This window comes from Mesoplodon mirus (assembly GCF_964341445.2).
Source record: "Mesoplodon mirus genome assembly, chromosome: 10".
In the NCBI taxonomy this organism is placed as follows: Eukaryota; Metazoa; Chordata; class Mammalia; order Artiodactyla; family Ziphiidae; genus Mesoplodon; species Mesoplodon mirus.
In genome coordinates, this window is record NC_138986.1 from 90,618,032 (window position 1) to 90,643,670 (window position 25,639).

The following is a 25,639-nucleotide window of genomic DNA, read 5'->3' on the forward strand; positions in this document are numbered from 1 at the left end:
CTGTGCTCTGCAACAGGAGAGGCCACAACAGTGAGAGGCCCATGTACCACAAAAAAAAAAAAAAAAAAAAAAAACCCAAAAAACAAAACTAACTAATGTTTTTAAAAAATCTACAAACAATAAATGCTGGAGAGGGTGTGGAAAAAGGGAACCCTCTTGCACTGTTGGTGGGAATATAAATTGATACAGCCACTATGGAGAACAGTATGGAGGTTCCATAAAAAACTAAAAATAGAACTACCATTTGACCCAGCAATCCCAGTACTGGGCATATACCCTGAAAAAAACATAATTTAAAAAGAGTCATGTAACACAATGTTCATTGCAGCTCTATATACAATTGCCAGAACATGGAAGCCACCTAAGTGCACATCAACAGATGAATGGATAAAGATGCGGCACATATATACAATAGAATATTACTCAGCCATAAAAAGAAACGAAATTGAGTTATTTGTAGTGAGGTGGATGGACCCAGAGTCTGTCATAGAGTGAAGTAAGTCAGAAAGAGAAAAAGAATACCGTATGCTAACACATATATATGGGATCGTAAAAAAAAAAAAAGGTTCTTAAGAACCTAGGGGCAGAACACGAATAAAGACGCAGACATAGAGAATGTACTTGAGGACACGGGGAGGCAGAAGGGTAAGGTGGGACAAAGTGAGAGAGTGGCATGGGCTTATATACACTACCAAATGTAAAATAGATAGTGGGAAGCAGCCACATAGCACAGGGAGATCATCTTGGTGCTTTGTGATCACCTAGAGGGATGGGATAGGGAGGGTGGGAGGCAGACACAAAAGGGAGGAGATGTGGGGATATATGTATATATATGTAGCTGATTCACTTTGTCATAAAACAGAAACTAACACACCATTGTAAAGCAATTATACTCCAATAAAGATGTTTAAAAGAATTTTTTAATGTAGAATTTAATATTTTATACTTTCATAAAATCAAATATAACCTTGAGTTGAAAATTTTTGTATGGATCTTAAGGACTGCAGCATTAAAAGTTCACTTTTTACTATCTTTAAAGAAATAAAAACAAATTTTTTCTCCTGTAACATTGCTATTTAAGGTCACTCTTTAAAGCATTTAAAGCTTGTTCAGATGTTGTCATAGCAGTGAAAAAGATGCTGTTAACACAGTAAATTTGTTTCTATGATAAAAGACAAGCTGATATGTCTTTCTCAATAGCCCTTTAATTTTTTGGTTATCAAATAGTATTTTATTTGGTACTTTTAAAAATATTTATCTATTTTATTTATTTATTTTTGGCTGCATCAGGTCTCAGTTGCGGCCCACGCGATCTTCGTTGCAGCATGCAGGCTCTTGTAGTGAGCAGGGTCTTTGTTGTGGTGCACGGGCCTCTCTCTAGTTATGACGTGGGCTCCAGAGCGCGAGGGCTCTTTGTTGCGGTGCGCGGGCTCCAGAGCGCATGGGCTCTGTAGTTTGTGGCATGAAGGCTCTCTTGTTGAGGCCCACAGGCTCAGTAGTTGCAGCGTACAGGCTTAGTTGCCCTGTATGTGGGATCTCAGTTCCCCAACCAGGGATTGAACCCGCATCCCCTGCATTGGAAGGCAGATTCTTAACCACTGGACTACCAGGGAAGTCCCTTGGTAGTTTTCTTATACTTAACCTGCTTTGAAATGAAACAGTAAAAAGATTTCATGGGACAAAAATACACAACAGCTGTTTCTTACATTTTAGCGTAGCACTCCATGCTAAAATAAATCCTAGGTAAACTGATTTCCATGAAAGTTTCTTTGACTAATCATGTTCCCCTACCTCCCCTTATAGTTTTGTGTACAGTTTTCTGTTCCCTATGTGATAATTACTCATATTAACATTTAGTATTTATATTTGTGTATAATTAGTTAGGCCCTCATCACCTAATCCTACATTATTCATTTATGCACTAGTAATTTCCTGGTATTACTGATAGGAAGACTGATAGGAGAAAAGAAGAAAGGTAAAAGCAGAAATTAACAAATTAGAACATACAGTGTTCAGTGAAAACCAACAGCTGATTCTTTAGTAAGAACACTGTATGTCAAATATGAATTCACAAGTGTGACTGTATTTTCCTAAATTAGTAAAATTAACTCAGGTAGTTAAGCTGAAAACAGAAGAAACAGGAAAAGTAATCAAGGGCTTTCAAGAGGGTAAATCTGACATACCCTCTGGAAATAAAAGATGAAAAGTTGAAAAACTCTTCAACTCATAAAGCTAAGATAACTGATACCAAAACTGAAAAACAGCATTAAATCAAGCCAACCACTGAGCTCCAATAAAAACTGTGAACACTGCAGCTTAGGTGAGCTTCCCTGGTCAGCAATATTCCATGTGTATTGTTATACATTGATGCCAAGAGATAAAATGTATCCATGGCTCCCCAGGGAAAAAAGAATGCCTGTGTTTGGTACCCTCATGGACTCTGCTTTATGTGCTTTTTCCCTTAGCTGATTTTAACCTATATCCTTACCCTGTAATAAACTGTAACCATAAATACACTGGTTTCGGTTGAGTTCTGTCTTTCTAGTGAATTATCAAACCTGAGAATGACTTGGAGAATCTCCTGAAACTGCAACTGATGTCAGAAGTGAGAGTAGTCTTGTGGGTAGTGTTTTCCCCCAACTATACAGTTGTTTAAACTGACATAACACTCTTAAGTGATTCCCCTCCCCTTGAGCATGGGTGGGACCAATCACTTGCTTCCAACCAATTATACGGTAAAGGTTATGGGATGTACATGATCATGTGTATGTAATTATGTTAAATAAGACTGTTGCACCCTCTTGCTGGAGTCTCTCCCTCTCTCCCAGCTTTGAAGTGCTGCCATGTTATGGGCTGCCAATGCTGGGAGTTTACATGGCAGGGAACTGAAGGCAGTTTCTAGCAGCTGAGGGCAATCTCTGGCCAACAGTAACTGAAGTTCTCAGTCTTAAAACTGTAAGAAACTGAATACTGCCAATAAAAGTGGATCTTTCTCCAGTCAAGCCTCAGATAAGACTGCAGTCCCAACTGACACCTTGACTGAAGCCCTGTGAGACCCTGTGCAGAACCATGCCCAGAATCCTGATCCACAGAAACTGTGATAATAAATATGTACTGGTTTTTTTTTTTTTTTTTTTTGCGGTACACGGGCCTCTCACAGCTGTGGCCTCTCCCCCTCTCCCCTTGCGGAGCACAGGCTTCAGACACACAGGCTCAGCAGCCATGGCTCACGGGCCCAGCCGCTCCACGGCATGTGGGATCCTCCTGGACTAGGGCACGAACCAGTGTCCGCTGCATTGGCAGGCAGACTCTCAACCACTGCGCCACCAGGGAAGCCCCAATGTATACTGTTTTAATCCACGAAGTTTGTGGTAAGTTGTTATACGGCAGTAGGAAACTAATATAGTCCAACCCCCTCTACCACCGTCACTCACAAGCACTCAGGCCCTATCCTCTCCATATAACTAATCATAATCCTGATAAGGTTAATAGTCAATAGTTATAATATTACTTTGACTTCACAAATACTTACAGTTGAGTAATATTCTCAAATTAGACTATGATTAGTTTTCTTGCGCACATTCATTTTTTCCTGGAGTTAAAAGTAGCTTGGATTTTTTTGTTTGCCTAAGTTTCTATTTATTTATCATACACTGTCCCCAAAACTCTCCTCCAAATGTCCAAGTTTTAGTATGTTCAAACACATTAGGTTGTTGAAGATACATAAAATGCACAAGCATAAAGAAGACTGATACATTCAAAATTTAAATTTTAAAACCTTTCTCACTAGAAGACACAAAAATTGGTATAGACAGTCTACACAGAAGTTATTCATGATATGAGAATGACAACAAAATGACAATGAGAAAACAATTTAAAAAGCCAGTAAGAAAATGTGTAAAATATCTGAATAGGAAAAAGTTAACAGACAGCAACTGCCTCAAGTTGAATGCTGCCTAAGTGCAGAGGAGAGAGGATGGCATTTTATTCCATACCCTTTTCTTTGAGTTTTGTACCATGTGTGTATTGCCTTTTCAGAAATACATATAAAAGTATTACTTAAAAGAAAGTAAGTTATGTTTTATATTTAGCCATGTGTAGAAAAGTATCCTATATTTTTCTATGAAAGATTAAGAACTTCCCGGGACACACAGAACCTATTTTTTCATTTCCTTCTTACCTATCCTAACACATAGGACAGGACATGGCTTCCAAACATATTTGTATGTTAAACGAAACCTACCAGTTCGTGGAGGCAATGACCTTGCCTCCTTCACACATCTGTGCTAGGTAAGAAGTGGTGTTCAGTCAGTGCTTGATGAATTTAATTGAGGTGATATGTATTTTGTCCTTTTCATGCCACTCTGGTAAAGCTTTTATATTTTAAATACTCCTTTGCTTCTTATTCCTTGAATAATCTGTTTCCTAGGATAATCCATCCTTTTTTTATTGATTAGAGTTTATGAAGAGAAACTGAGAGCTGAATAATCATTTACATTCATTTTAGTCAATCATTGCTGTGACACATTTCAATGATTATAAAGTCATTCTAATTCTTGATTCTTTTTAAAAATATAATTTCAAAATTCACCAAAAACTGGAAATCCATTGTTTCTTTCATATTCAATTTGCTTTGACAGAAATTCTTTACTTAGCTTGTCAATATGGTCTCGAGAGAAGAGATTGACTTCAGGAATGAAATAATGCTCAAGTTGTTCTGTCTGGAGGCACTGAAGAAAGTATGTCACACAGTTATCAAAGCAGAGCTCCAAATCCTTGGACTGCCACTGACTGTCATCTGGGTCCTGGGTACAGACGTGAAAGAAGGCAGTTTTCACATGATAAGAACAGAACTTATCCAGTTCCTTTCGGTTTCCAAACTTTTTTTTCAGTTGTTCTAAAAGATATTTCATTAGTTTTAAACACTCTTTCCTGTTGAATAAAAAAGAAAACCATTTATTTTTACTTCTTTACAACCTGTTTCATTCCACAAAGAACCTTAGGTATCTTACAGGAAAAACATATAGATATAGTAAACAATACAGATATTATAATACATATAGATACAAACAACAATAAAGATATTGGGTTGGCCAAAAAGTTCCTTTGGTTTTTAAATAAAAATAAAAGACACATTTTTCATTTTCACCAAGAACTTTATTGAACAACATATTGTTTTGCTCCACTACCTTCTGCCGTTTTTCAGGCAACTTCGTAATTCCATCTTCCCAAAACTTTTTATCTTTTTGAGCAAAGAACTGTTCCAGGTCCCAGAACGTTACAGTCTTCCAGGGAATCGAAATTTTTTCCATTAAGAGAATTTTGTAAAGACCGAAATAAATGGAAATCCTCAGGTGCAATGTCTGCTGAATACGGCGGATGAATCAGAACTTCCCAGCCAAGCTGTACACAGTTTTCGCCTGGTCATCAAAGAAATATGAGGTCTTGCATCATCCTGATGGAAGATTATGCATTTTCTGTTGACTAATTCTGGACGCTTCAGATGAATCAGAACTTCCCAGCCAAGCTGTAACAGTTTTTGCCTGGTCATCAAAGAGACATGTGGTCTTGCGTTATCCTGATGGAAGATTATGCGTTTTCTGTTGACTGATTCTGGACGCTTTTTGTCAGTGCTGCTTTCAGTTGGTCTAATTGGGAGCAGTACTGTTGGAATTGTTTGGTTTTCCGGAAGGAGCTCATAATAGGGGACTCTGTTCCAATCCCACCATATACACAACATCACCTTCTTTGGATGAAGACCAGCCTTTGGTGTGGTTGGTGGTGGTTCACTTTGCTTGCCTCCTGTTCTCTTCCATTCCACATTATTGTACAGTATCCACTTTTCATCACCCATCACAAATTTGTTTTAAAAAGGGAACGTTTTCGTTACATTTCAGTAGAGAATCGCATGCGGAAATATGGTCAAGAAGGTTTTTTCACTTCACTTATGTGGAACCCATAAGTTAAACACCAAAGCAGTGAACATAACCAAGCTGGTGCAAATGATTTTCAATGCTTGATTTGGATATTTTGAGTATGTCAGTGATCTCCCGTGTGGCATAACATTGATTGTTCTCAATTAATGTCTCGATTTGATCACTATCAACTTCAGCTGGTCAACCTGACCGTGGAGCATCATCCAGCAAGAAATCTCCAGCATGAAACTTTGCAAACCACTTTTGACATGTTCGATCAGTCACAGCACCTTTTCCATACACTGCACAAATCTTTTTTTGAGTTTCAGTGGCGTTTTTACCTTTCTTGAAATAGTAAAGTATAATATGCCAAAAATGTTGCTTTTTTTCTTCTATCTTCAATATTAAAATAGCTACACAAAAATTCACCAAATTTTGATGTCTTTTTTTAAATGCACGCTGATATGACAGCTGTAACATACAATCTAACAAAATTGTTTTGAATGAAGTTAAAGACAACTAAGTGCTACTAGAGCCATCTTACGGAAAAAACTGAACGAACATTTTGGCCAACCCAATATATATAAATAATATAATTAGAGAGTCATTCTAAAACCTAATTATTTTTTCAAATACATGCTTTAAAGTTTCAAGAACCTATTTTATCCTTTCCTCTTCCCCATTCCTGGCTTAAATATTTTATTCTATCAGGATTAATTCAACTACATGAAACCGGCAGATATTTATATTATTCATCCAGTTATTTAGTACCTAGAAAAATCTTGTTTTAATTTTTATAAAATGATTTTGTCTTACTTTGGTTTACATTAATCATCCAGTTATTTAGCAGTTGACAAAATTTAATGTTATAAAATTACTAAGCCTAATCAACAATATATTTTTCTTAATGCTTGCTTCAAAGCCTGCATATGAAGCCTTAAAGAACTTCCTGTGCCTGCACATTGGGCATTCTTGTTTTAACCTTTTAACTTTTGTGATCCTTATTCCAGACAACTTTAGAAACTCAAATGAATGATTCCTTTTCAAGCTCAGTTCTTTATGGTGTCTATGCTACCAAGAAAAATAATTACCCATCTCTCAGTGTTGTTTCAAATTTACCTGGTCAGTCCCTGGCCTTCAACACAGCCAAACCACCTCAAAGCAAGCACCAGCATCCAATAAGAGTGGTCCTCTGGTCTCCTCCCATTATGCAACACTAATATTCATTACCTTGAAGCAACCAGAACACTAAGACAAATCCAATTGTCACGGCTAGTCATGACTAGTGTTCACACCCTTCGCTCTGTCCTACTTTCATACATCCACATCCATATAATCCAGGCTCAGGACTATGCTCCCCAGCATTGCCTACTTTTTTTTTAATTTTAATTTTAATTTTTATTATTTATTTGTTTGGCTGTGCTGGGTCTTAGTTGTGGCACGCATGCAGGATATTCGTTGCCGCGTGCAGGATCTTTTAGTTGTGGCATGCAGGCTCTTAGTTGTGGCATGCGGGATCTAGTTTCCTGACCAGGGGTCAAACCCGGGCCCCCTGTGTTGGGAGCTTAGAGTCTTAACCACTGGACCACCAGGGAAGTCCCACCATTGCCTTCTAACAACACTCTTTCCTTAGTCCCTTGGACCTGGCTTCCTTGGTTTCATTCTTACACTCTAATACTCCAGGTCAATCCAGCCATGCACTGCCCCCAGGACTCAACCCACCAAGGATCATCTTCAGGTTTAAACTATGGAGTCAACAAAGAACTAAGCATTCTATTGATAATCTGTCATTTCACAAAATAAGGAGGTTACCTGCAACATTTCACTCCATCAGTTTCACAGCATGTTTTAGATTGTCCGTGATTTTTCAAAATTTCCTTTTCAATGTGAGAGAAGGACAGACGCCATGTTTCTTCTTAATTTCCAAAAGAAAAATAGAAAAGCACTTTACCAAAAACAAACAATATAAACAACACAATATTTAAACGATTTCCTTCATTAAAATATCATCCTGAAAAATTTCTAGGGGGAGATAGACCAAAAGAAGTGAACAGATAAATAATGTGATTACATATTAAAACAAGTGATTTGAACAAGCAAACAATGTGCCAAGATAGAAAAAAAATTGGGGGGAGAACTCAGAGCTTAATACATTTAGCCATGGTAAGATGTATTACCTTTTATATATTGCTAAATACAGTCTGTTGACGTTTTGTTTCAATAATAATTTGAATTGATTGAAGTTTTTTGTTTATCCTTTTATATCATGCTTGCAAGTTTGGGTATTCATGTAAAATGAACCAGGGAACATTTCCTTTTTTTCTATTTTTTGGGAGTTTATGTAAGAACAGAATGATCTCCCCCTTCTCCCCAAGTTTTAACCATGGATAGCTCTTTTAAGCTCTGACCATCCTATCACTATCTGGTTTTAATCAGAAATTGGTTTATAATTTTAAAAATCAATCAATATAATCTGTCACATTAACAGAACAGGGGAAAAACATATGATCAACTCAACAGCAGCAGAAAGTACAGCTAATAAAATTTAACATTCATTCATCATTAAAAGAAAACACCTCTGAGTAAGTTAAATGTGGATGGAAACTTGATCTAATAACAGGTAGATTATAAAAAGAAACCCACAGTAACATGATAATCTAATGTAAAAAGTTGAAGTTTTTTCTTTGAAATCAGGAAGGCAGGCTGTGTGCTATCCCCATTTCTGTTCAACATGCATTGGCTAACCTAGCAAGCACAGTAAGAGAAGGAAAAATAGGGTTATATCCCTGGAAAGAGAGAAACAAAGCTATCATTACTGATAGATGATATAACTGTATATGTAGGAAATACAAAAGAAGCTGGGTGACAGGTATGCGTGAGTTCAACATATTCTTCAGTCTACTTTTCTATTGGTTTAAAATTTTTCATAATAAAAAGTTACAATTCCCTATGAGTAAATCTAACAAAAGACATATAAACTTTCTGTGGAGAAAATTCAAAAACTTCACTGATGGGCTTCCCTGGTGGTGCAGTGGTTGAGAGTCCGCCTGCTGATGCAGGGGACGCGGGTTCGTGCCCCGGTCCAGGAGGATCCCACATGCCGTGGAGCGGCTGGGCCCGTGAGCCATGGCCACTGAGCCTGCGCGTCCGGAGCCTGTGCTCCGCAATGGGAGAGGCCACAACAGTGAGAGGCCCGTGTACCGCAAAAAAAAAAAAAAAAAAACTTCACTAAAAAGTATTAGAGGATATCTAAATAAATGGAGATGTGCACCTGCACATGAATTAGAAGACTCGTTATTGTAAATATATCAAGTCTCCCCAAATTCATCTATAGAGTCAATGCACTCACAATCAAAACTCAAAAAAAAAAAGTTTCTGTAGACCTTGACAAGATAATACCAGCATTTTTATGAAAATAAAAGGGTCAAGAATATCTAAAACACTCTTTAAGAAGGACAAAGTCGGAGAGCAGATATCAAGACTTATAAAGTCACATTATGTATGACAATATGGTATAGCTCAAGGACAGACAAAGATTTTGGGGGTACAGAATAAAGAGTATACTAAAGCCTACACAATATATACAGACAATAAATATATGGAGAAGGTGGCACAGAGATAACGTGTGCTCATAGCTGCTGTATAAATCCATTTACAACATCCATTTATGCCATTCTGAAAAAGGCAAACTATAGAGATGGTAAACAGGTCAGCGGTTGCCAGAGGTTTGGGCTGCAGAGGGTTGAATAAGTGAAGCACAGGGACTTTTTAGGGAAGTGAAACTATTGATATCATGTAATGGTAGATACACGATGCAATGCATTTGTCAAAACCAACAGAACTTCATGGCACAGAGAGTGAACCTTAACATACACAAACTGTTAAGTCACTTGGAAGGTCAAGGGATCTCAAGAAGTAATGCAGACTGTGAAAAGGGACTCTAACTGTATTACGAATGTGTGACACAAACTCCTTGAAGGGCATGGGGGCAAAAGGTGTTGACCTAAGTTACTTTGGAAATGGGGTCTGTAAGACTGAAGGCAAAAGGAACTGTACACATGCACCGTGCACACAGGGGAATGGATTTACAATTCCGAACCATCCATACATGTGGACTGGAACTGAACAAGGAACAATGGAGTAGGTGGGTGGCAGATGGTGGGAGCCAGGTTTCTCACTGTTGGAATGAGAGGTTACAGAGAGCAAGGAGAGAAGGCAGAATGGTCCACGTGGTAATGGATTAAGTTAGAGACATCAGTGTGAACTCATGTACCACTTAAAACAGATACAGGTGGTGACACATGGAAATACCTATAGAGCTGTGCATATGCTGGGGTTAGTAATCATACATATATTTCCTTGCTACCCCAGCTGAGAGGGATGACACCCCAGTAGCAGAGCACACACAGCACCCAGGTCATGGTTCTAGTACACTCTCCAATAAAAGGATACAGGGTTCCTTGGAGAAATGGCTGATTCTAGGACTGAGGCAAGAAATACCCAAGATGAGCCTGGAGCATCTTGTAGTACCAGAAAGTGAGTTAGTGCTGAAAACAAAACAAAACCCACAATTATGAGACGTTTGTCAAAAGGACACAGGAGACAAATGAAAGAGCTCCTCAAGGCCAAAGCTGGAACAATTTAAGCAACAAAATGAAAGCAGTATTGAATTATAGCCCCAAATACGAGACAAATATCCATGAGTCCATACTGATATGATTTTAGTAAATAAATAAATGGGAGAGAAGAGATAAATCTCCCATGCAGAATATCAAATAATTTGTGTAAATACTCTGCTCTTAAAGAGGTGAGCTTAGGGACTTCCCTGGTGGTACAGTGGTTAAGACTCCACGCTCCCAATGCAGGGGGCCTGGGTTTGATCCCTGCTCAGGGAACTAGATCCCATATGCATGCCGCAACTAAGAGTTCACATACCGCAACTAAGGAGCACGCGAGCCACAACTAAGACCCGGCACAAACGAATAAAAATAAATAAATAATTTAAAAAAAATAAAGAGGTGAGCTTAAGTGTGAGCTGTGCACAGTGACTTCCTTCCAAATAACACAGTGTGAAAAGGGGGAAAGAGAGGATCTTAACAGTGGAGAACCCTGGCAAACACTCCCTCAGCAGTGCTAAGTCATACTCGTGATGTACCCTTGATGTAATATGATGAGAATGGCATTTCAACTCTGCGGTCCTCCTCCACCAAACTCAGAACTCCAGTCTAACCCACAAGAAAAGCATGAGACACATGCCAAACGAGGGACGTTCCACAAAATATCTGACTGGTACTCCTCAAAACTGTCAAGGTCATCAAGTACAAGGCAAGACGGAGAAACTGTCACAGTCAAGAGGAGGCTAAGGAGACGTGACAACTAAATGCAATGTGGCGTCCTAGATGGGATCTTGGAACAGAAAAAGGACATTAGGTAAAAACCAAGGAAATCTGAGTAAAGTATGGACTTTAATTAACAAGACTACATCAATATTGGTTCATTAATTATGACAAATGTGTCATATTAATGTAAGATGCTAATAATGGGAAATAGGTATGCGGTATATAGGAACTCTCTATATCATCTTTGTACTTTTTCTGCAAATCTTAAACTATTCTAAAATTAAAAGTTTATTTTAAACAACTATGTTGAAATATCATTTCTCTCTTTTTGGATTATTGGCAAAAATTCCAAAGGGTTTAATGAGTTCTGTTGTTAAAGCTGAGGGTGAAATGGGTACTCTCATACACTTCTGTGGGAATGCAAATTGGTGAATTCTGTATGGAGGTGATTTTGGCAATACCAGCAAAATTAGATATGGACTTATTATTCCTTGACCAGCTGGAAAAACAGACTGTAAAAAGGAATGGGTGCTCAAAAAAAAACAAAAACACTAATTCGAAAAGATACATGCACCTCAATGTTCACAGCAGCATTATTCACAATAGCCAAGATACAGAAGAAGCAACCTAAGTGTCCATCAACAGATGAATGGATAAAGAAGATGTGGTATATATATACAGTGGAATACTACTCAGCCAAAAAAAGAACGAATTTTTGCCATTTGCAGCAACATGGATGGACTTGGAGGGCATTATGCTAAGTGAAATAAGTCAGAGAAAGACTAATACTGTATGATGTAATTTACATGTAGAATCTAAAAAATAAAACTAGTGAAGATAACAAAAAAGAAGACGACTCACAGATACAGAGAACAAATGAGTGGTAATCAGTGCAGGGGGGAGGGGCAGGTACAAACTACTGGATATAAGATAGGCTACAAGGGTGTAGTGTACAACACGGGAAGTACAGCTAATATTTTGTAGTAACTGTAAATGGAAAGTAACCTTTAAAAACAGTGTAAAAATTTTTTTAAAAAAGGAACCAGTGCTATCTCTACACAGAGCTATGGAGCGATAACCTAGATATCTTATTAAGTGAAAATAGAAAAGTGTACATTTTATCTTAAAGAGGGGGTGTTGCATATGAATATATATATATATGTATTTATTTGTACTTTTTAAAAATGAAAGGTGAACTGAAAACAATTATAGGGTTTCCAATCAGGGAAGGAGAGAAGAGTGTAGAGGGAATATAAAGGGAAGCTATGTTTCCCTAAGAATACTTTTTTCTGTAGCTTTGACTTTGGAACCATGTGAATGCTTTATACAGTTATGAAACAAAGCTAAATTAAAATTTAATTCCAATACCTAAAATTAGAAACAATAATGAAAACAATGAATTTAAGCAATACTAAGTTGGGTAGCTTAACCACCTGGAGGAATTTTTTCAAGTGGGTTTAAACTTAATATTTTGAAATCCTTCAAAAATATACAGAAGGGCTTCCCTGGTGGCGCAGTGGTTGAGAGTCTGCCTGCCGATGCAGGGGACACGGGTTCGTGCCCTGGTCCGGGAGGATCCCACATGCCACGGAGCAGCTGGGCCTGTGAGCCATGGCCGCTGAGCCTGTGCGTCCGGAGCCTGTGCTCCGCAACGGGAGAGGCCACGACAGTGAGAGACCCGCGTACCGCAAAAAAAAAAAATATATATATATATGTATATATATATATATATATACATATATATATACATACAGAAAAAGTTGAAAGAATTTTATAGTAAACATTCATATGCCTACCACCTACATTCTACAATTAATGTTTTGCTATATTTGCTTTTTTTTTTTTTTTTTATTTTTTTATTTATTTTTTTTTTTATTTTTTATTTTTTTATTTTTTTTTTTTTTATATTTGCTTTATCACATATTTATCCATCTATCCATCCATAATTCTTTTTTTTAAAGAAAACTGTTATTTTAAAACAAGTTGTGGATGGGGACTTCCCTGATGGTCCAGTGGTTAAGAATCCACCTTCCAGTGCAGCGGATGTGGGTTCGATCCCTGGTCGGGGAATTAAGATCCCACATGCTGCCAGGCAACTAAGCCCACGCACCAAAACTACTGAGCCCATGTGCTCTGGAGCCCACACACCGCAACCAAAGATCCTGCATGCCACAACAAAGATTCTGTGAAGACCTGATGCAGCCAAATAAATAAATAAATATTTGTTTAAAAAATTTAATAAATAAAATAAAACAAGTTGTGGAACTAATTAGAATACTTTACCCATAAACACTTCAGCATGAATATTATGAACTGGAGTTCAATATTTATTTGCGTGTGTGATTTTTTAGGTAAGATTTGCACAGTGAAACGCACACATCTTAAATGTAGCATTTGATGAGTTTTGACAAATGACTGCACCTGTGTCATTTGTTTTTTGTTTTCTTTATTTATTTGGTTGTGTTGGGTCTTAGGTGCGGCATGTGGGTGCTTTGCTGCCACACATGTGTTCTTTGTCGCCACGTGCGGGATTTTCCTTGAGGCAAGCAGGATTTTTAGTTGCGGCATGTGGGATCTTTTTCAACCCCCATCAAAAAGTTATCATCACCCCAGAAAGTTCTCTCCTGTCCCTTCCTAATCAATCTCCAGCACCTCAGGCAACCTCTGCTCTAATTTTTAAAAAAACCATAGATAAATTTTGCCTGTTCTAGAACTTAATATAATTGAGATCATACAGTATGGACCCTTTGTTTCTGTTTTCTTTCACGTGTCTTAATGTTTTTAGTATTCATCCATCCTCTTATCAGTGGTTCATTGCGTTTTGTTGTTGAGTAGTATTCCATTTTACGAATATACTACAGTTTGTTTATCCATTATCTTTTGATGGACTTCTGGGCTATTTCCAGATTTTGGCTATTATATATATTCTTATATAAATGTGAATGTTTTTAATATTCATCCATCCTCTTATCAGTGGTTCATTGCTTTTTGTTGTTGAGTAGTATTCCATTTTACGAATATACTACAGTTTGTTTATCCATTATCTTTTGATGGACTTCTGGGCTATTTCCAGATCTTGGCTATTATATATATTCTTATATAAATGTGAATGTTTTTAATATTCATCCATCCTCTTATCAGTGGTTCATTGCGTTTTGTTGTTGAGTAGTATTCCATTTTACGAATATACTACAGTTTGTTTATCCATTATCTTTTGATGGACTTCTGGGCTATTTCCAGATCTTGGCTATCACATATATTCTTATATAAATATGTTATGGACTTAATGCTGGATTAGGGAAGATATATGTTTAACCTTTTAAGAAACTGCCAGACCTTTTCTCCAAGGGATTGTACCATATTACACTTCCACCAACAGTGTATGAATTATTTTTTTTTAAATAAAGCTTTGCACGTTCATTGATTGGAATGTCAGAATTGAAATTGATGAATAACTTTTTAAATATTTAAATAAATTTAAAATGCTGGGCAGATAGTTTAGATATCTGGGAATACTGTAGTTTTATTGATTTTTTTTTCTATTTTAGCACTTATTGCATATATGCTGTGACATGAGGTATTGAGAAATATGATGAAATGTATATACAGTCCCTGCCATGCTCATAAAGTATCATTCTGAAAATGATCTTCAATGCAAAGACATACCTTCTAGGTTTATTTTACATATAACGATACTTGTACTTAGTTGACATTCAATCTCCTATGTTAGATAAAGTAAACTACGGATGATTACAAGTTTGAAGGAATTTGTATATTAATGTTTGTATATTTTTTAGTGTAATAAAAACATATACAGATGAGCAAACAGGTTTAGCAGGGCTTGATAACTAGCCCCAGATCACACAGCTAGTAAGGGAAGAAGCCTCAGGATTCAGATCCAGGGCAGTCTGACTGCAAGGCCAGTACTTGCTTTTCTTTATTAAAAACAAACAAACAAAAACAACATTCAAACATGGGCTAGCAGACACTTTAAAGCTGAGTCTTTGATATTGCTATTACAATTATGCCCTTTTCAATTCCATCTCTCACCAAACTCCCATCTTGTAGCCTATTTAGCCTAAGGGCTCTTGAAATGCCAATAACACTAGTTGACTTTTCACTGCCCTAGTATGTAACATTAACGACTCTTTTATATGGACGTCCTTTAAGTTAACCTTCATAGTCAAGATACCTTGAAAACCACTTCCTTCCTTTGCGTGCTTGGGTACGAGGTAAAATGGCTGTCGTCTTAAACTGTTCTTAACTTTTGCTCCAAGCCAGTTACTGATGGGCAGGCCTCCCTGGGTGCTAGCAGGCCAGCTGCTTTTAGATTCCAAAGCCAGGATTATATCGACAGATATTTCTTTAGGTTTTCTAACCAGAAGTGTTACTGCAGGGCTCCCTCTTCTCTTCCTCTCCACCATGACATCTGTATCTGTTTAAACATATTAATAAAGAAGAAAGGGTTTATCAATCCAGTTTTCTCTAAAAACACAGGGAAAATAACATAGCTATAATTGGAGATCCATAGTACTAAGTGTAAGATGAAAATTAGTTCTAAAGAAGAAAATGACCCCACAAGGCAGTGTTTTACTCATTTAGCCAGTATTTTTTGATACCCATTATGGGGTGTGAGTACTATCAAGATTCTGTCTGGTATATAAAACGAGTAGCCCCCGAAGACTTTGGGGTTTGGGAGTGCTGTGATTAAATTTTCATTTAAATTTGTGTATGGTGGTTTGGAGGGAAGCCTGCATAAGAGGCCAGATGAGCAGCAGGGAGGAGAGAGGTGATTCAGAAGACCTCAGCGGGAATTCCCTGGCGGTCCAGTGGTTAGGATTCCACGCTTTTGCTGCTGAGGGCGCAGGTTCAAGCCCTCGTCGGGGAACTAAGAACCTGCAAGCTGTGTGGCACAGCCAAACTGAAAAAAACAAAACAGCAACAGCCCAGCCCAGAGGCTGGAGGCATGTCATACAGAGAGGCAGTGAGCATCAGGACACAGGGAGCAAGCACTGTTCACTGCAGCGTTATTCACAACAGCCAAGATGCTGAGACAACCTAGGTGTCCTCTGATGAATGAATGGGTAGAGGTTGTGGCATATACAGAAAATGGAATATTATTCAGCCTTAACAAGGAAGGAAATCCTGCTATTTGTGACAATATGGATGAACCTGGAGGTCATTGTGCTAAGCAAAGTGCATTTATATGGAGAAGCTAAGAAAGTCAAATGTATAGAAGCAGACTGTAGAATGGAGGTTACCAGGGGCGGGGAGGTGGGAGAAGTGGGAAGATGTTCATCAAAGAGTACAGAGTTAGGGCTTCCCTGGTGGCGCAGTGGTTGAGAGTCCGCCTGCCGATGCAGGGGACGCAGGTTTGTGCCCCGGTCCGTGAAGATCCCACATGCCGCGGAGCGGCTGGGCCTGTGAGCCATGGCCGCTGGGCCTGCACGTCCGGAGCCTGTGCTCTGCAACGGGAGAGGCCCGCGTACCGCAAAAAAAAAAAAAAAAGTACAGAGTTGCAGTTATGTAGGGTGAGTAAGTCTAGAGACCTAACGTACAGTATGATGACTGTTAATATGACTGTACTGCATACAGGAAATGTGCTAAGAGAGTAGATTTCAGGTACTCTCACCTCACACACAAAAAGGTAACTATGTGAGAAGATATGTTAATTAGCTTGACTGTGGTAGTCATTTCACTATGCATATCAAAACATCACGTTGTACACCTTGATATGTACAATTTTTATTAAAAAAAAAAAAGACCCAGGTCGCAGAAGAGAAAGCAATTAAAGAGATTCAAACTAATAGAACTGGTGGATAAACTGAATCCGTGAGGTAAGGAAGAAGGCAGGAGTCTGGGAGGCCATCCCACGATTCTGGCCTGGGAAATGGTTGATGTTGAGTCTACTCTTCAACAGAGTTGGGCGGGAAGAAGAAAGACTGGGCTGAGATGAACTTCATTTCAGATACACTGAGCTCTAGGTGCCTGAGGGAGACCCAACAGGAGATGGCCACTGAGCAGCTGGCCAGAAACTCGGGAAGGACGTCTGGATGAGAGACCCTGGTTCAGGGATGTGGGGTGCACAAGCAGTAAAGGCCACTCCCAGGTAAGACTTCTGGAAGGCACAACAAGGGGAGAGAAGACAGAGCACGAAGGAGAAAATCCTAGAGCATCATTCTCTTGTCACTACATCCACCAACCCACCGACCTCTTACCCATCATCTTCTCTTTTCATCCTACTACCACCTAGGAAGTGTCTGTCCACCTTTCAGAGGCCACCGTGCATATGGTCTCTGGGTCCCTTCCTTCTCACCTTGCTCCTTCAGTCACTCCCTCTCCCGCATCAGTGGCCTCCGCCTCCCTACTGGAGCATGCCTGTCTTCATACAAAGGGATCCAGGGTCTCTCACTCTGCAGGACACGTCTCCCTTGACCCTGCATCTGCTGCGCCCCCATACTTACCCCTCTTTCTACTTCCTTCACACCCAGCACTTTCCAGAGAGTTGCCACACCTGCTGCCCTACTCTCTTGTGCGCTCAGGACTCCCCTGACACTGCCACGTCAAAGTTACCAACACCCCCAGAAAACAAACCGAAGACCAAACTCCAGTGGCTTTCTGGATGTCAGCAGCATTGTCAGCACTGACCACTCCTGCAGAATACTCAGTCGCATTTTGCTCCCTCTCTTCTCCCCAACCTCCAATGGGATCCTCTTCTTACCACTCTACTCAACACTGCAATTTCTCCCCTGTGCCACCCCCAGCATTCCTGAACCCTCTCACTTCGCTACACTTTTTCACCGTAGGACTTACTACTTCCTACTATACAAGGTAATTACGTTTTCCATTTGCTACTAAAGGCGTGTATGCCTTACATGGTTATAAGGTACAGAAGGGTGAGGGTCTTCATCTATTTGTTCATTAATAGATCCCAAACACCTACAACACTTAGCACATCAGATGACCAATGACCATTGATCATATTAATGAAAAATGAATCTACACTCTTCACCTAGGTGCTTTCATCCATTGTCAACGCCAGTTATATGTTTACCTGCAGCCCAAACATACCCTCTGAGCTCCAAACCCATATCCAACTACATACTTGACACATTCATTTCAACGTATCATAGGAATCTGTAACTTAACATATCCAAACTCTCAATTGCCTTCTGAAAATATCTTCTCCAAAAAAGTCAGAGCAAATTTTTTAAAACAGAAAGCCAGTCATTACCCTCTAATTAAAACCTGGCTTCTCAATGAACATGGTGTAAAATCTAAACTCCTTTCCAGGATCTACAAGTCCTCCTAGAATCTGGCCCCGGCCTCCTCTTCTGCTTCGTTTCATGTCACTCTTCCCCTTGTCCACGTGGACCTTTTTGCTTCTAGAGCTTATCAAGCTCTTTTCTGCCTCAGGGCCTTACTCCACCACCCACTCTACCCCAACTGCTACAACTTCTCCCAGTTCACTCCCTTCCAAGCATGCATTGCAACTTGTGTTTACAAATTTCAGAGCAGCATCCCACCAATTTTATTCAACCACATATACCACGCGGCGCAGGCAGCATTTCAGCGAATATTCAGTGGAGGCCAAAATAGAGCCAGTCAGAAATTCCCCAGTGGTCCAGTGGTTAGGACTCCACAGTTTCACTGCCGAGGGCCCAGGTTCAATCCCTAGTCAGGGAACTAAGATCCCACACAGCTGCATGGTGCGGCCACAAAAAAAAAAAAAACAGAAAACAAACAAAATAGAGTCAATCAACATTTAGGAAGAATACCAAGAAAATATAGCAGACTAAAATCAAGAGCAAAGAGTTGTTTCTAGGAGGTAGTAGACAACAGTCTGCTGCACGGAGATCAAGAAAGATCAGGAGAGGCAATTCGTAGATATGATTGGATCTTTAAGAATCAAAAGTCAAAGATCTTACCTTCAATATTTTTAATTTCTTCCTTAATGATTTTCCTAAACGTGGACAGCATCTTAGAAGCTGATAATATTTCCCCTTCTAAAAACTGACCCAGAGGATCTCCTCTGGGATTTCTTTTGAACTTCACAAAGTAATGAGCAGCACTGTTGCGATATTCTTCTAGCTGAATTCGGGGGACCTCCAGTTTGAACATAACGTCAAATTCATTAGGAGCAGAAATCTAAGAAACAGTAAAAATAGCACTGATGTGTTTGCTTGTGAATATTTTCCAACCAACTACAATGTTTTTTCTTAAAATTTCCACTTAAAATCCTACTATGAAAAGCAAGATTTCTAATATTTATACCCTCTGGGAGTGAGACTGGGAGAACTAGGTGAAGAGTATTGGCTTCAGTTTGTAGGTTCTATACTCATTTTCTTAAAAACAATTAAAAGTAATACGCAAGCTTTAAAAATCTGTACCAGTTTTTTCCTGAGATTAAAGCTTCATAAAATTAAAGAAATTTAAGGTGCTACCTTTTAAGTTATGAGCTACACACTGAGCCAGACCCCTGTCACTGGTCTCAAAAATATGTGTAGTTACCTCCTGACTAGTTGAGCAAGGGCCCTCTCCTTAGAGCTAACAGTCAGCCAAATGAGTATGAGCTCCAAGTCATACACTAACTACATTAATGTCTTTGAACCACAGCATTTTAAGAGCTTCAGGGAATTCCCTGGCGGTCCAGTGGTTAGGACTGCGCGCTTTCACTGCCAAGGGCACAGGTTCCATCCCTGGTCAGGGAGCTAAGATCCCACAAGCCGTGCAGCGTGGCCAAAAATAAATAAATAAATAAGAACTTCAAAGAATCTTCTTCATCACCACAATAATAGTTACAGCAATTATAATAAATGATTATTTTCCTATATTAAAAATGCACAAGTATTTTACTCATTAGGAGTATGCTTCAAGTACAGCTATTGGACTGTACTATTCAACACGGCATCTGGTAGTTGCGGTGAGCGGGGGCTACTCTTCGTTGTGGTACGCGGGCTTCTCATTGTGGTGGCTTCTCTTGTTGTGGAGCACGGGCTCTAGGCACGCGGGCTTCAGTAGTTGTGGCTCTCGGGCTCTAGAGCGCAGGCTCAGTAGTTGTGGCGCGCGGGTTTAGTTGCTCCGCAGCATGTGAGATCTTCCCGGACCAGGGCTCGAACCCGTGTCCCCTGCATTGGCAGGTGGACTCTTAACCACTGTGCCACCGGGGAAGCCCTGCCCTATGTCTTTTGACCATGTGAACGTGGCTAGTCCAAACTGAGATGTACCATGTTGTGCAGTGAACCGTGTCCTCTCAAAATTCATATATTGAAGCCCTAACCCCCAATGTAACTGTACTTGGAGACAGGGCTTTTAGGAAATAATGAAGGTTAAATGAGATCAGGAGGGTAGGGTCCTAGTTGATAGGACTGGTGGACTTAGATGAAGTGAGATCGGTTGCTGTGTCTCTGCACATGTGCTCTGAGAAACACAGCGAGGACACAGGGAGAAGGTGGCTATCTGCGAACCGGGACGACAGCCCTCACCAGAACCTAACCATTCTGGCACCCTGATCATGGACTTCCAGCCTCCAGAACCATGAGAAAATAAATGTCTGTTGTTTAAGCCACTCAGTCTATGATATTTTATTATGGCAGCCCAAGCTGACTAGGACGTACTATGGGGGTGAAACAAACACGTGAAGTGCCATCAGTGGGAATGAAGTAAGAGCCTCTGAAAATCCACTTTTCCATAAAAGTAACAAGAACACGGGCAGAAAAGGTCAAATTCAACTTTTTCAGGTCTCTGTAAATTAACCAAAGGCTTGCAACAATCCAAGGAGGATTTATTCAAGAAAAATGGTTGAATCCCAGTAAGGACAGTGAGCCTTGAGGGCACTCTAAATTGCCCTATTCCCATCCCCAGCAGCATTCCCACTCCTGATCAGAAGCCCTCCACCAAGAGCGGCCAGAACTCCGACTTCTTATACCATAGGTTAGGCTTACCTGTTTGGGAACATCATATAAACTGAATCATACAGTACGTACCCTTTATACCTGATTTCTTTCATTTAACACTGTTTGTGAGATTCACCTATATCGTTATGTCTATAGTGGTAGTTTGTTCTTTTTCATTCTGTGTAGTATTCCACTGAATTAATGGAATATACCAAAATCGATTTACTTATTCTGTTGTTGAGTATTTGGGTTGTTTCCAGTTTTTAACTACTACAAATAGTTCTGAGTTTAACTATTATGAAGTTGTTCTGAGCATTCTTACATATGCCTTTGGGTGGCCATGAGCACTCGTTTCTATTGTACATGTACCCAGGAGTGGGACTGTTGGACCACAAGACAGGCGAATCTTTAACTTTAAAAAAAAATGTCAGTTTTCAAAAGAGGTAGGTACCAATTTATCCTCCCAGCATCAATGCAAGGGAGTTTCAGTTGCTCCACATCTTCTCCAAACTTGGAATTGTCAAGTCTTTTAAAATTTTAGCTCAAGGAACAAAAATCAGTCCATGTGGACAAGGGGAAGAGTGACATGAAATGAAGTTGAAGAGGAGGCCGGGGCCCAGATTCTGCGAGGACCTGTAGATCCTGGAAAGGAGTTCAGATTTTATTCCATCATGTTCATTGAGAAGCCAGGTTTTAGCTTTGTATTTTTAAAAATTTACTCTGGCCTCTGTGGAGATATTATAAGAAGGCAAATAAGGAGATTGGAAAGGCAAAATTCAGGTGAAAGATGATGGTGGCTTAGACGGAGGCGGGGGTGAGGTGCTGGGGATGGACAAAAAGAACATTATGAACTGGAAATCCCACAGGGAATTTCTACAAGAAAACTTCCAGATTTTCACCTAGAATTTGATAATATTACAATAAAATACATGAATGGAAATGTGTCAATATGAATCCAAGTAAAAGAGTTAATGAGAAGTGTCTTTTGTCTATCCCCTTACCAATTATAAAGTTTGGAATCCAACTTTGAAATTCAAGTGTATGCATAACAGAAGAAAATACACCAAAATAACGGTGAATAAAACAAACAGGAATAATACTGTTCTTCTGTATGCTTTTCTGAATTTTCCAGGGACATCAACACGGAACAGGGGCAAATACGGGAGAGGCTGAGGAAAGAAGTATGGAGCAGGGGTACTGTTGTGCTGTGGGAACCTACTGAGGGCAGGCACTGGGTCAACTCTACAATGAACACGTATATACCTTTTATAATCAGTTTTTTAAAAGCAATACATGTTTTAGATAAAACAAATTTCACTGAATTTCTTTCCATCCGCTTGATTTTCAAAAGGAGAGGGGTACTGCTATATTTAAAATGGATAACCAACAAGGACCTACTGTATAGCACAGGGAACTCTGCTCAATATAATGTAACAACCTAAATGGGAAAAGAATTTGAAAAAGAACAGATACATGTATATGTATAACTGAATCACTTTTCTGTACTCCTGAAACTAACACAACATTGTTAATCAACTATACTCCAAAACGAAATTAAAAAGTTTAAAAATAAATAAATAAATAAAAAGGAGAGTGGTTCTGATGGGAGACTGTTCTCTAAGTGTCTTCTTGTTCTCTAGTTCTAACCAATAACTTTCTCTTCCCTTTGGACCCTCCACATAACAGAACTGATCGACATTTATGTAGTAAGAATCATGCTCCAGGCAGATTAGTCTGATGCAAGTTCTGCTCACTTGGCTTTCAAGAAGCTTTAGATGGAATTATATGAGTGGTCTTCAGTGCTAAAAGAGTTTAAGATTCAAAGACCGATACATACACCATCTTTCTGCGATAAACAAATATCACTGAGTCCACAGCAATAAATTGAGCAGCCGTATAAGGGTTTAAAGTTGTGCAAAACGTTCTGTGACAGTGGAGCTTGCAATCTAGATGGGAAGCCAAAACAAAACAGCTATGTCACAGGCCACAAAAGAACACGAGTGTGAGTTACTTCCGAAGGGAAGTGAGGGACGCGTAAGGAGGTGGGTATGAGCCGCGGGAACTGCAGCGGACGCGCGGCGCAGCTCACCTTCACGCGCTCATAGTAGCTCCCGGTGCGCAGCAGCGCGACGCCTTTGAACTCGGACTTATTGCTCTGCAGTCTCCGCAGCAGGTGGTCCGTGATCCTGTTCACCTCCGCCGCCGCCGCAGAGATTTCCAGGCGGCTCAGCCTCAACTTCTCCAGTACCGCCCGGGGCTTCCAGGCGCCGGGCGCCTCCTTCCCGCGACCGAGACTGGGGACTGGGACCAGCGGGCCAGGGACCTCCGTGGGCCCGGGCTGGGGTCTCCGCTCCCGAGCGGAGCGCGCGGTGCCCTCGCGGCGAGATGCAGGCCTGGGAAGGGGCCGTCCCGGGGCCGCGGGAGGCATCACCCCTTCGGTCCGAGCAGCCGGACCCTCCGCCTGGTCCTCGGCGCGGGCAGCCCGCGTGCGTACCTGCCGCTTCTCCTGGGAGTCCGGGCCGCTCTTCTCCCTCCGGGATCCCGACGGCCTGGTGGGGCCGCACCTCCGCGCGCTGGGCCGGGCGGCCTCAGGGACGGCCGGGGACTCTCTAGGCTCGGTCGGGGCGCCCTTCACACGCGGCGCCGAGACCCTGGGGGCGGCGGCTTTCGCCCCCGAAGCTGCTCCCGTCGCCTTTCCGCGCCGCGGGGCCATGGCTGGCGCTCTCGGCTCCCCAGAGGGCGAAGACTCGGCTTCGGGAAAAGGCCTTGGGAGGAGGAGCCAGCAGTGGCGATTGGAAATGAAACTTCAACATCTGGCGGGAACTTAGCAAACGCGGTGCGGAAGAAGAGGCCCAGGCGAGGCGGTCACGGGGAGCCACGCCCCAGCCGCGGAGGGCGGGCCCACGGCGCTCACGTAGTCGCCCGCTTTCTCTCCTTCGCGTGGAGCGGTGCCGGCGGCTTGGGAACCGCGCAAAACTGAACCCAGGGCAGCGCATAACACCTTCGCGAGCTTTGAAAGCGAGACGCATTTGCCGGCGTAGCGCCTATAAATTTTGGGGGAAACTGTAACACCTTCTCGCACACTGAAGTTGACAGAGAAACTTTTACAGTGTAAGTTTAAATAAAGCATTTTTTTTATTAAAGGGAAATAGAAAAAAAAATTTTACCAGATGGAATGAGATGAGGATTGACTGTAATTGGAATAAATATTTCACATTATTTGACTTTGTAAAAGCACGCACAATCTTAAACTGTGAAGTTCCTATTGGTGAGTTTTAGCCACTGGTTCTCAAAAGCCCATCAAAAAATGGCACTTGCATTTTAAATAATCCACACTGCTTTGGCGTTGTGATTCAAGAGTATCTCAATACAGGCTTTCAAGTATCGCTATCTAAAGCCAAATGGTTTACAGAAATACGTATTTGACAGGAAGCCCCTAAGTTTAACGTGCCTGGTACTTTTCTTTTTAACCATCCTAACCATTTTTAAGTGTACAGTTCAGTGTGAAACCATCACCGCTATCCATCTCAGAACTCTTCATCTTGAAAAACAGAAACTCTACCCACTAAACCATAACACCCCATTCCCCCTGCTCTCTCCGGCTTCTGGTAAGAGCCCTTCTGTTTTCTGTCTCTGAATTTGACACTCTGGGTACCTCATGTAAGTGGAGTCATACAGTATTTGTCCGTTTGTGATGGGCTTATTCACTTAATATAAAGTCCTCAAGGTTTATCTATGTTGGAGCAGGTGTCAGCCTTCCTTTTTAGGGCTGAATAATTTCATTGTACGTACGTACCATATTTTGTTTCCCATTCATCTGTCAATGGACAAAAATGCCTTGGTTACTTTTTCAAAAGTTTTCTTTGAAACCAGTATTTTGATATGTCCTTCTCTCTGAACTGTGATGTGAGAGATGTTTTTCTTTTGTAAAATGGAAGGAGGACTATTGTGTAGTCAGACTTGTCAAGCATACCAATTTCAGGGAAGAGTTAAATGTAAGTTGAAATGTGGGAAGCCGTTTCCTTAGAACTGCACGTGCACTTGGGCTGTCTTCCAGGATGTGCAGGAGTATTCCTGCTCCAGACTGAAGACCTCTGCTCTGTGGGTCTATTTTTGTTCTCCAAGGGCTCCATGCTTGTCATGGAATCCTGTAAATGCCTCTATAGCTGGTTTAATGCTGTCTTCCAGCTGTTTCCAAAGTCTTCTAAAGTGCATTGATGTTAGCTTAACCGAAAACGTGCAAGCAGCAATCAGCCAGACCAGAATCAAATACCTCTTCTGCTGACCCGTCAAAGGAGGAAAACTTGTTCCTTGCTCAATCTTGCAGCAGCAATAAGTGTCCAAATTCTAGAAGGAATGACTTTTTAGTTGAATCTTGATAACGAGTTTGGATTTTATCTAGTAGGGAGAAACAAGAGATGTGGGTATATATTTTAACTAGATGATTTTATATCTTCCCCTTTATATCTCATGTTTGTCTCAGTAATTC

General features: G+C 40.5%; 1 protein-coding gene across 5 annotated transcripts; it reads right to left on the reverse strand.

Moving 5' to 3' along the window:
• Positions 1 to 891: 891 nt before the first annotated feature.
• Positions 892 to 24,012, reverse strand: CGAS (cyclic GMP-AMP synthase). 5 transcript variants are annotated; one of them, XR_014295084.1, is made up of 6 exons: positions 23,240 to 24,012; positions 19,183 to 19,402; positions 15,447 to 15,689; positions 7,728 to 7,830; positions 4,244 to 4,932; positions 898 to 1,571 (listed from the first exon to the last, which is right to left on the reverse strand). XR_014295084.1 is itself a non-coding variant. In XM_082633341.1 (5 exons), exons 1-5 carry the CDS (start codon positions 23,861 to 23,863, stop codon positions 4,581 to 4,583), a joined length of 1,542 nt encoding a protein of 513 aa, XP_082489467.1. In that variant the 5' UTR covers positions 23,864 to 24,012; the 3' UTR covers positions 893 to 4,580. The 5 variants fall into 5 exon arrangements, 4 of the variants coding, with proteins under 4 accessions (XP_082489468.1, XP_082489467.1, XP_082489469.1 ...); XM_082633341.1 differs by having other exon boundaries at positions 893 to 4,932; XM_082633342.1 differs by lacking the exon at positions 15,447 to 15,689 and having other exon boundaries at positions 892 to 4,932.
• Positions 24,013 to 25,639: the final 1,627 nt, after the last annotated feature.